This window comes from Cricetulus griseus, chromosome 8, assembly GCF_003668045.3.
Source record: "Cricetulus griseus strain 17A/GY chromosome 8, alternate assembly CriGri-PICRH-1.0, whole genome shotgun sequence".
Lineage (NCBI taxonomy): Eukaryota > Metazoa > Chordata > Mammalia > Rodentia > Cricetidae > Cricetulus > Cricetulus griseus.
In genome coordinates, this window is record NC_048601.1 from 28881371 (window position 1) to 28893402 (window position 12032).

The 12032-nt window shown below is 53.1% G+C and overlaps 1 protein-coding gene across 1 annotated transcript in view; it reads left to right on the plus strand.

Annotated features, from left to right (window-relative positions):
• The window catches only part of Plxnd1 (plexin D1), a 40250-nt gene that overhangs the window by 10089 nt on the left and 18129 nt on the right, over positions 1-12032 (plus strand). The window contains exons 2-8 of the mRNA XM_027429191.2: positions 3950-4126; positions 6234-6365; positions 6586-6686; positions 6778-6907; positions 8383-8560; positions 8657-8765; positions 9079-9181. Coding sequence (XP_027284992.1) covers positions 3950-4126; positions 6234-6365; positions 6586-6686; positions 6778-6907; positions 8383-8560; positions 8657-8765; positions 9079-9181 — 930 coding nt within the window. The remainder of the gene's footprint in view (positions 1-3949; positions 4127-6233; positions 6366-6585; positions 6687-6777; positions 6908-8382; positions 8561-8656; positions 8766-9078; positions 9182-12032) is intronic.

Sequence of the window (12032 nt, forward strand, 5' to 3'; positions counted from 1 at the left end):
AAGCATATGATATACCTGAATAAACAGAAGTGCTGGCCAGTACAGTATTGTCACAGAGAAGTAAGTGTGTGTGTGTGTGTGTGTGGTTGTGGTTGGGCGAGTACCTGCACTGCATATGGAGGCCAGAGGACAACCTTGGGTGTTTTCCTCACAGATTTCTCAGAAAAGGCTAAGCTTGCTGGCCAGTGAGCTGCAAGGGTCCACATGTCTCCACCCCCTGAGTTCTGGGGGTACAAGCCTTTGCCACCAAGCTCTCTCTCTCTCTCTCTCTCTCTCTTTTTTTTTTTTTTTTTTTTTTTTTTTTTTTTTTTTTGAATCATGGGTTCTGGGGATTGAACTCAGGTCCTCAGGCTTGCAGAGCAAGTTGTCCAACCGAGCCAGCTTCCCACCCCTGAACTTATTTTTTTAGAGTCTCAATGTGAAGATTGACTAAAACCTAGCAGCCTGGTTACCTGGAGAGGAAGGAGGTGGAGCTGGCAGTGCCAGGGGAAATCTCTGCAGACACTGGCTGCTGCAGTGTGGGATGCCAGTGAGAGGGGAAAGTGGGGTGTGTTTGAAGAACTGCAGAGAAACCATGTGGTTGGCCTAAAATGTGGGTAGTGGGCAGAACTGAGGCCAAGGGCTTGAGCAGCTGGCAGGATGAAATCTCATGACTTCCACACACCCTGGGGACAATAGGGTATCACAGGAATGGTGGTATGCTGTGCCACATATATCTAGGCTGGGGTTGTGTGGGCCATCTCAGTGAATGGGGTGGGTGCTAGAGGAGAGATTCCAGTCCATGGGGCCCACACCTCAATCACCAAGTTCAGCAAGGTCACACTCAGGACCTCTGTGGGCCTCCCAGCTTGAGCCATTTGCAGTCTGAGGATTCCTGGCTCAGGCAGGCAGCTTCCCTCCCCATACAGATCATTCTAGTCCCTGATATTCACTTCTCCTTTAAAAAAGAAAAAAAAAAGCCTTTTTTTTTTTTTAAAGATTTTATTTTTAGGATAAGAGAAAAAAAGGTCGGGGGAAAGGCTTTTTCGAAATTCCTTCGGCACAGAATTAATGGCTTGTGAACGTCAGGGCGGGCTGCGGGAGCCAGTTCCCAGTCTCTCCACTGCCTTCCCTCTCACCATGGCCCACAAATCACCCCCAGCCCAGAGTCCTCTCTGCCTTTCCCAGGACCCTCACCCTGGCTGGACAGCCCAGGAGGACTCAGCAGTGAACCCCAGAGCTATCTATCCCCCTGGTCTCCCAGAGCTCACATCCCACAGCAGGGGGTTACAATTTTAATTTGAAAAGCAACTTATTTAATGACGCAAGTAAGTAATCTGTATTCACTGGAGAAAGTTATGTAAGTTGTGGGAGACACGGTCTCAGTGGGATGGGACAGCCATAGCATTGTGGTGCAGGACAGCGCTGGGGAGGAGCCCAGCCTGGGGACGACAGTTCAGCACCCATGTCCAAGGTCATCTCAGCTCAGATACACCCAGGACAAAGGCAAGAAGTGGGTTGGGGCCCAAAGCAGAGGTCAGAAGGAGTCCGTTAGAGTGTAATGTGATTTTGTTTGCACGGTTTCACTTGCTCTCGGTCAGACGAGGTCCAAGAATATTAAATGGAAAATTCCAGAAATAAATAATTCATAGTCTTGAAATCACTTGCCATTCTGAGTACCACAATGAAGTCTTGCACTATCCATCCCTACCCTGCATCTGAATCTGAGCTGTGTCCAGCGTTTCCACCCTACCTAAGCTACCCACCAGGTAGTTGCTCAGTAGTCATGGTTACTGATCTCCTGCCCCAAACGCCAGAGCTTTGTTTGCATGACCCTTATTTTTCTTAAAGTGCAAATATATGACGGTGGCAATTTGACACATCACAGAAAAGCCATGAAATGCTTACTGTAGGAGAAAGGGTAAAAATTCGTGACCTAAAGCAGCCGAGGTCTTCGGTGAGGTAAGATTGTGAGCCAGAGCCCACCCACCCTTAGCGCACTCCATTGCCAAATTCTGCTATGGTTCCATTATCGACGCTCTTACTGAGACGACTGATAAACTCTTATAGGGAGATACGTATGGGACTGAGCTGGGCACAGTGGGCTTGTGTTTTCTGACATTCCCAGAGGATTGGGACATACTCTCGTGGGAGCACTGCTCTGCAGCAACCTGGCAGACAGTAATGGGAAGGGAGAGAAGACAGCCTAAGGCAGGACTGGCTTGTGAGATACAGACATGGTTAGGTGGCTGGAACAGAGACCTGAGGGTGCTGAAGGCTGGGGTTAGAGGAGCCCTGTTGAGGTGGATGAGGCCACAAGCTTGGGAACAGGGAGCTTCTCTGTGCTGGGCAAATGTTCTGCCCCTGATGTCTATCACAACAGAGAACCTTAACCTCAGATCTACCCATGTGGGGGCATGTGTCTGGAGGACAGAGGACGACTGTCAAGAGTTTGTTCTCGACATCTATGTTGAGGCAGCGATTCTTTCGTTGCCTATGTGAAGTTTGGAGGAATCTCCTATCTCTGCTTACCACCTCTCCATAGAAATTCTGGGAGATGTGCACCACTGCATCTGGCTTTGTACACGGCTTCCACAGACAAACTCAGGTCATGAGGCCTGTGTGGGGAGCACTCGTACCTGCTGAGCCATCTCACCAGCCCCCATTCACCTTTTTAAAAATTCATTCTTTTATTTAAAAATTTTTCATGCAATATATTTTTATCCTATTCTTTCCCCTCCCCAACTCCTCCCCAATCCTCCCCCTGTCTTTACTCATCCAGGTCTTTCCCTCACTATCATAGAACTCACTGAGCAGCCACGCTGGCTGCCTATTGTTTCCCAGGGACCCCACCTATCTGCCTCTGCAGAGCTGAGATTGTGTGTGTGCAGCACTCGGCTCCTCATGCTTGTGAGGCAAATACTTTACCAACCGAGCTGTACCCCAGGCCTCAAATCCTCTTCTATTATAGGATTAGCAGCAGTTATATCTGAGAGACCTGATGGCGTATGCTAGCACTATCCCAGCACCAGCTGAACACCTTGCCCTCTGCAAGCTCAGTCCATCACTGATCTTGTCCCAACCCCTTAGGGAAGTGTGTGCACATGCCCATTTTGTAACTGAGTAAAGCAAGTCTCAGAGAAGCAAAGTAACTGTTACTCATAGCCACCCTCCAGTACACTTTTGCCCATGGGATTTAGCCCAGGGCAACTTAGCCCCTCCCCTTATCTGGGTTTGGGGCTTGCAAGCAACCCCCCAACCACACACACACACACACACACACACACAGAGAGAGAGAGAGAGAGAGAGAGAGAGAGAGAGAGAGAGAGAGAGAGAGAGAGAGAGAAACAATCCCAAGAAACTAAGGGGTGGGAGCAGATGCCAGAACTTTGGGAGAACACAGTGGAGATGGGAGGGATGCCTCATGGGTGTCAGTAGGTAAGCTGAGGCAAGGATGACCTTCAGTGACTTTATTTGGGCCCTTCTGGCCTATGCTGTGACTGGCCAGGAGGAACGATGTGACCAGGTATGTGGCTGTCACCCAGTTCCAATCTCTTCGTCTTTTATTCTGAATTGGGATGTCACTGTATTGCTCAGGCTGGTCTGAAACTCCCAGGGTCAGGTGACCCTCCTGCCTCAGCTTCCCCACCTAGTGTCTGAAAGTGCAAGTGCGTACCCCTCTACTGTACGTCTAGTCTCTTAAAAGCCAAACTAGCCAGCCTGTCTTGCCTTCCTCCCTCACACGCAGTCCAGTTCCCACACACCTTAAACACCAGTCATCTCCGAGGGGTAGCTGTGTCACCTGAGGTCAAGGCTAGACCTGGGTAGGGTCCCGGGGATCCATTAAGCTTGGCCTCAGCTGGGGGGGGGCACTTTGAGCAGGGGCTAAGAGCTGAGCTCGCACTGTGTGGGTAAGCAGAGAGCCAGAGAAGGTTCCAGAGCTGGAGTCTAACCTGCTTTGTCTCCACAGCTGCAGCCGGAGCAACTGGATTGTGGTGCGGCCCACCTGCAACACCCGCTGTCCATCCTGCAGCCACTGAGTGCATCGCCCGTATTTCGTGCTCCGGGGCTCACAGCTGTGGCTGTGGCCAGTGCCAACAACTACACTGCTGTCTTCCTGGGCACTGCCACAGGGAGGCTCCTGAAGGTAAGTATATGTGGCTGGGGTGGGCCACAGAAGGGCAGTGCCACTGTCCTCTTCATCTTTTCCCTCCAGAGTGTCCTGTCAGAGAGCTGTTGGCATCTTGTGTCAGCATCCCTCCTGGCTTGGAGTCTGTTGCCCAGTAGTGGCTTCTTGACCTTTGCAATGCACATGCTCTCTCTGGGCCTCAGTTTCCCTACTGGCTGCAGTCATTGTAGGACTTCAGTGAGGGAGGCCATAGCCCTGCACCACCTCAGGGGTCCAATTTATGGATTAACTATGCTGGTGACCACCCTGCAAGTTCCAGAGCTAAGGGGAAGGGCAAGGAGTTGCTTTTCTTAGCCCAGGGCATGGTGGACACAGAGGACCACCCATGCCTGCTGCCTCTCCTACCTCTCTTCAGGGAGAGTCAGTCTCGGAGCCAGGCTCAGTCTAATTGACTCAGAGCCCATAATCTAATTCCCTTTGGCAGCTGCCTGGGTGGGATGGGGTGGGACTTGAGCACTACAGGCCTGGCATGGAACCACCAGTTGTGGGCAGTGTGGACCCAGGGCCCCAATAGGCGTCACTCAGTTTCAGTCCCCTGCTGGGTGAAGGAGGTGGCTGCCAGGGCCCTGTGTCGTGGTAAGATGAGTAGCTTCTGCTTCTGACTGCTCTTCTATGCTGTGTGACCTGAGGGCATAGCCTGCCTCCTCTGGATTCAGACTCTATCCACTGAGGAGAAATGAGGCAGATCAGGACTGTGGTCAGAGCCCGCCCTCTCCACCTGCTGCCCACAAAGCTGCCATCATTAGGCACCTACTGTTTCCCCAGTGCCTCAAAGGGTACATCACAGGCACCCTGTCCTTTCGCTCTCATACCAGGCCAAGATGTAGCTGTGAGTCTAGTGACAGAAGGGGCCATTGAGGTCCTTCAAGAGCGGTGACTACCCCAGAGTGACCACATAGCTAAATATGGGTCATTGCTTTTCATTTTTAGTTGATTTGTCTGTGCCATGCTTGGGGTGGAACCCTGGGCCTCAGTGATGGAGCTAAATTCAGACAGGCCCCTGCCTATCCCACACCTCAGCTATGGAAAGGTCTCACACCAGTCTGTACAGGGTGGTGTCTCTCTTGCCAACCCTTTCCCTGCTTGGAGCTTCTATCTCAATCATCAGCTAAGGCCCCAGGGCTCCGTGAACATCCAGGGAGTAAAAATGAATTGGTGTGTGTGTGTGCGCGCGCGCGCGCGCGCGCGCGCGCACTGCAAGGAGTGGATTGTGGTGTGAGAGCAGTCACCAAGCCCCTGCCAGCATCCCAAGAGGCCTCCAGCAGCAGGGACAACTCAAAGGCCAAACTTAAACCTTCAGGAGCCGGGGAAGGGTTGTCTGGGGAGAGCCCAGTGTGACTTGGTACACCCCAGAATGAAAAGGATGGGGGTACTGTTAGGAAGGTGGGTGGCAGAGACGAGGCGGGCCTGGGTGGGGTGCCTGTGTAATAGCAGAAGCAAAATGGAAAAGAAGTGGCGATGTGGCTGTGTGGATCAGTGCCTTGAATGGCACGGCCAGTTTCTCCTGCAGGGAACCTCTGCAGGTTTCAGAAACCCAGAGGAAGGTGAGTGGGTGGGAGGCCCCACAGGTCCAGACCACCAGCCCTTAGATGGACAGTGAGAGCCTTGAGCACCCAGCATGCTAGGGGTGAGAGGGGGACACAGACAGTCCTCAGAGGGACATGCAGAGGGGCCTGGGACCTTGCCTCTGCTTGTGTGTTCACGCTCATCCCCTCAGCCCTGTAGAACAGGCCACCATTCTCCATGACTCTTATTTCATTGGGTAAACTGAGGCTCAGGGAGGGAAAACAACCTGTGGATTGTACATGAGTGCAACTCACTTCAGAAACGAAAGCCAAGCAGCCTCCCAAAGAATGTTTCGGGAACTGCAAGGATTTCCTGGTGGGGATGCTACAGAGTCTGTGTAAGAGTAAGGGTGTGGTGCCCGTATGCTCCACCTAGATGTCTGGCTTTCCCTTTAACCCTGGGCCATCCAAGCAGCAGGGGAGAGGAGACCTCCACCCCGGGGTAGCCTGTGAGCTGCAGTCCTGGCATCAATAGATGATGGCCTTTCTTTCTTCCACAGATCAGCCTGAATGAGAGCATGCAGGTAGTGAGCCGCCAGGTGCTGACAGTAGCCTATGGGGAGCCCGTGCACAATGTCATGCAGTTTGACCCCATGGATCCTGGTTTCCTGTACCTGATGACATCCCACCAGGTGAGGCCAACTATAGCCAGCGGCTTTGGTGAGAGCATTTGCAATGCTGACCCTTCTGATGGGGCCACCTCCTTCCCCGCCTCTGCCCCTGCTCTCTCATGTCTGGGACTCCATGCTTCAAGGAGGCCTTGTCTTCCCAACATAAAGCCTCCAGCCTTAGCTACCCTAGCCTCACAAGAGAGGGTAGCTACTTTGCTCAGCTGGCCCCCTCTGCCTGCAGATGGCCCGAGTGAAGGTTGCGGCATGTGAGGTACATTCCACCTGTGGGGACTGTGTGGGCGCAGCCGATGCCTACTGTGGCTGGTGTACTCTGGAGACCCGGTGAGGCCCTGACTGTGATGGCAGGGGGTGGGGTGGGGTGGGGCTAAGGGCAGTGGCCCTGACCTAAGACCTAACCCCACGGTGCCTGCAGGTGCACACTCCAACAGGATTGTGCCAACTCCAGTCAGCCGCATTTCTGGACCAGTGCCAGTGAGGGCCCCGGGCGCTGCCCTACCATGACAGTGTTGCCTTCTGAGATCGATGTGCGCCGGGACTACACGGTGAGTGGAGGCACATAGAAAGGACAATGATAGCCAGGCTCTCGGAAGCTCAAGCTCACAGCAAGGGCCAGGCAGCACCTCCATGGCTGGGCCACCTCTGCTAGGACCATGCGTCCTGGGTGACAGAGCATGGCACAGGGCCACTGCTGGTATTTAAACTGTAGTTTCTGAGTGTGCTGAGTGGGGTAGCCAGATGGGGAGAATAAAGCCCCCCTGTCCTCTTTCTGGGCGTGCTAGCAGCCATTGTCTATCCCTGATATTACGGAGAGTGGGCTGGTGGCTAGAGCCAGGAAAGCTATGCCTGCAGCATGCTGGGTGTCCCAGCAGCCTGGGTCCCTCCCAGCTCCATCCTTACTAAGTCCTCTGAGGATAGGGTCCTCCCTCCTATGTCACCCTGAGGGGTTTGCGTGGTCCAGCCAGTCTACATAACATATCAGATTGCATATCAGCCCTGACCTTATCCCTAGGCAGCATGGGGTAGACACTCTCATTCATTCCCTTGTCCATTCACATAGTAGTGAGCGCCATGCTCGTTCACACTCTGGAGATAGAGCCCTGGCCTGGGAGGGAGAGCCTAGGAACAGGTGAAGTGTAGAGATGGTGCTGTATGCAGAGTGGAGTGGGGTAGGGTGCAAGGGTAGGCGGGAAACAATGCAGACCAGTCGGGCTGGGAGAGGGGGGTGGAGTCAGTGTGAGGAAGAACAGCCTAACGGGAAACTACAGTTCAGAGGCCTTGTGTAGGCGGAATATTCTATGCACCCGCCCCCCACCCCCCAACTCCCAAATAACCAAACAGAGACTTATAAGTGCTCTGCCAATAGCTTAGACTTGTTGCTAACTAGTTCTTGCAACTTAAATTAACCCATATTTCTTATCTGTGCTCTACCACATGGCAGTACCTTTTTTCAGCACATCACGTTCATCTTGCTTCTCTCTGTGTGTCTCCTGGCGACTCTGCCCTTCTTCTTCCCAGAATTTTCTCTGTCTGGCTCTCCCACCTATACCTCCTCCTGTCTAGCTATTGGCCGTTTATCTCTTTATTTAACCAATGAGGGCAACACATCTTCACAGTGTACAAAAAGATTGTTCCCCAAGAGCCCAAGGGTCTGGGGGTGGGGAGTGGGTTCCAGGTGTGTATGTGGGGGGTGAGGAGTGGGGTCATAGCAACCATGTGCTGCAGAGATCTGGTTTTGAGACCACAGGCCAATCTGGTCTTGAATTTGTGTCAGTCTTCCTGCCTCAGATTCCCAAGTGCTGTGATTGCAACACCTGATTTACAGAGCCTTTGTTACTTCTGAGATAAGGAGCCTCAAACAGGAAAACTGAAGCCCAAGGGTTACTTCCCTTAGAGTGCCTTAAATTCCCTCAAGGGACGCCCTTATGTGGGACACTGGGACAGGATCAGACAGAGGCTCCTGCCATAGGATCTGTAAGGGGTGTGGCCTGGGCCTCACCTGAGGGCATCTCTCCTCCAGGGGATGATTTTGCAGATCTCAGGCAGCCTTCCCAGCCTCAGCGGTATGGAGATGGCTTGTGACTATGGGAATGATGTCCGCACAGTGGCCCGGGTACCTGGCCCTGCCTATGACCATCAGATTGCTTACTGCAACCTTCTGCCCAGGGCCCAGTTTCCATCCTTTCCTGCTGGCCAGGGTGAGTGCCTGGCTGTGATGCCAGCTCAAGGGTGGAACCCTGACATCCAGCTTCACATGTGGATGAAGACTTTTTGTATCCCTGATCTCTTTCCAGACCACGTGACCGTTGAGATGTCTATAAGGATCAAAGGCCGCAACATCGTCTCGGCCAATTTCACCATCTACGACTGTGGCCGAATTGGACAGGTCTACCCCCATACAGCGTGAGTGGGCAGTGGGAGGAGGAACAGGCCCCAGCTTGGAGAACAGCTGCAGACTCTGGTACACACAACAGACAGGACCCCCCCCACCTCATCCTTCCCTTGCCTATAGCAAGCTCTGACCAGCCAGGCCCCTGCCAGCTGATGCTAAACTGGTAGAGGCAGAGGAAACAGAAGATTCCACCTATGTCTTCCTTGCATACCTCTCATAGTGGGGAGCTTACTACCTTACAAGATGGTCCATCTGTCTCCTTCCCCTAAGATACTGGGATCAGACTTCTGGGGCCCAGCTGAGGGTGGTTCCCTTGTCTTCCAGTTGTACTAGCTGCCTGTCGACGCAATGGCCTTGCTTCTGGTGTACCCAACAGCACTCTTGTGTCTCTAACCAGTCTCGGTGCGAGGGCTCGCCAGACCCCACGGTAAGCCTTGTCTCAGGTCCACCCCCATGCCTCTGTTTTAGAGCCTGCTTCTCTTGTTAGCGGAGTTTCCATGTTAGGAGCCTCTCTGTCTTTGGCATGGTGCTAACGGTGGTGAGGGGCTCAGGACAGACAGCATGTTTAACCGATCCCCAGTGGCTGGACAAGCAGCTGGTTGCTTTTTTTTTTTCTTCTCCCCTGCCTGTGACTCTTACTGGGTTACTCCAGGAAGGTCAGTTCTTAGAGACAACACTTCAGGGTTACAGTGTGGCCTTCTGGAAAGCCTAAGCCAGGCTGTAACCCTGCTCAGCATGTGGCCGCTTCCACCCACAGCTGCTGCTAAGGGTGGAACATTGTTATCCCATGTTTTCAGTTTCTTAGACCTTTGTCCTTGTGGCTTTGAGAGGAGGTGTCTTGTTCAAGGCCATCTGGGAGGCAGAAAGACTTGGGCTTTGAACTCAAATCCTTCTCTTTTCTTCAAAATCCAGAATTGGGTGCTAAGACCCCTACCTCTGTTCCTGTGGTGTTTCACCTTTGCCCTGGAAGGTTTCTCCCTCTTTCAAGGATGACACATGAAATTCCCTAGACCTTGGCAGGTGAATAGTGGTGTCTAAGCTCAGCCATGCCCCTTCTTTGCCTACATCGGGGCTGTGCACCCTGAGGGGCTCATATGGCCCCTGGTGCTCTACTAGATAAGTCTCCAGACTGCTGGTCATGTCTCAGAGAGGTGTCCCAGCTTTAGGCACTGGAATTAGAGAATGCTATCAAGCCCTGTTTGCCACAACAGGGGTCCACAAAACAGGTGCAAAGGAGGCACTGGTGCAGCCTCAGCCTGAACCTCGGGCCAGTCTTCAGTAGCATGCAGCAACCACACCTGGCTCACATAGTGCCCACAGAACAGGGGTCCCCATTGAAAAGTCCAGGAATGACCTATGACCATATTGGGGGAAGCACTGGGTGTCAGGATATAGTCCAGGTCTATCATCCTTGTGGCGCTAGGGTTTGGGAGCATCTGAGTTATGACATGTCCTTACCCACAGTCCCAGACTGCATACACAGCAGGGACTTGGTGATGGTTGGAGACCAGAAGTGTCCACTGCACCTGCCTGCTACATGCCAAACCTGGAGCTCCAGGGACCTCCTGACAGTCCATCAGCACCTACTGAGTGCTTGTTGCTCAAGCACTGGGGAAAACCCAGCTAGATGTAGTTCTGTCTTTCCCATCATAGGCCAAAAGCCTTAGCTCTCACTGTGGCTGTGTGATCCCAGGCAAGCTACTGACCCTTTATGTTCTTTTCTCCCTCTGTAAAGTGAAGCCCCCCCTTAAGGGCTGGAATAGAAATCTTGAATTACTCCAGGAGGCAACAACCCTATAGTTTGGCACATAGATGACTTTAGAAGCTGGTAGCTACTGAGCATGGTTGACAGGAAAGGCTTCTCATAAGAGGACTTTTGTGTGGGGTCTTGACATCTGCATAGGAGCTCACCATCTGGGAGGTGTGTCTAACGCTGGCAGTCAGCCTGCTCCCCCAAGGTCTGCTGCTCTCCCTCAGGGCAGGAGTGGGCTGGCCCCGCAGGGGCTGTCTTAGAGTATTACTGTAATCTGGCAGGATAAGAGGCAGCGTCACCAAGGTCTGTGCAAGGCTCTGAACCAGTGCTCCACTTGGCATTTAATTAAGTGCCAGTTAGCTGTGGAGGCGCCAGACCTCCTGGGCAGATGGCGGGCAGAGGGTCTGCATGTCCGTCCGTCCGTCGTCCCCCCCCAACCCCTGGCTCCTGGAAGAGAGGCACTGAAGGTTGTGCTTGCAGTCTTGTGTGTGTGTGTGTGTGTGTGTGTGTGTGTGTGTGTGTGTGTGCAAGGTGCCAGGTGTTCCAGGCTGATGTTGGCTCTTTGAGGGCGGTACTTCCGGGGCGGTGTGATGTCAAGCTTTGGAAGCAGAATGGGAAGCTGGATCAAAGCCTGGCATGTTCCAAACCAGAGGGTGGTACAGTGCTGGAGCCAATGGCTGAGTGGTTTGATGGGAATTGACAGCCATCAGGGACTGTGGCCTGGGCCACAGCTCGTGACTTAATCAGTGGGTCCATCACTACTGACACAATGGGATGCCAGGACTTGTCCTCTTGAGTTCTGGGGACTTCTGCAGCTCCATTTTTCCAATGGCACATTTGGGATCCTGGCCACCTAGCTTTTTTCCCCCAGCAGTTCCAGCCAGGCAAGGAGAGGCTCAGTGCCAACCTACATGAACTAGAGTAGGCTCTACACACACCTACATGATGGTAGTTCCTGACCCCTCCTCCCACTCATCCCTGCTCTAGGTGCAGCCAGTCACAGCTTTCCAAGTTTGCAGGTCGGGGCAACAAATGGAAACAGCCTGGGTGGAAACAGGAAATGGAGGCTTGTGTCCTCTTAAAGGAAAAACCCAGACTGGCTTCTGGTCCTTGGACTTAACCAGCTAATGCTAACAGTCAGAAGGTAGTTCACCTCAGGCACCACTGGGCCCAGGAGTTCAACAGTGGCATCAGCGGCACCCTAACCCTTTAGGGGATACTATGTTCAGGCTCTTCATTCTTGGTGTTGGTCTCAGCAGCTGGGGCTGGTTGGGGACTCCTCCCTCCCAGTCCAAGGAACTGGACAGTGACCTTCCCGGTTCCACAGGAGTTGTAGTGTTGAGACTGTCTGGTTACAGGACCCAAATATGCTGCCTGGATGGTTCTCTTAGGGCAAGGTGGGCTTAAGGATCCAGGTCAGTCTCCTCATCATGGGCCTGTTGAGGGCTGGGCCGGGCTAGGCCAGGCCAGGCCAGACTCAGGGAGATGGTAGGACTGAGAGGCCACAGGTAGGCCTTGGGGAGCA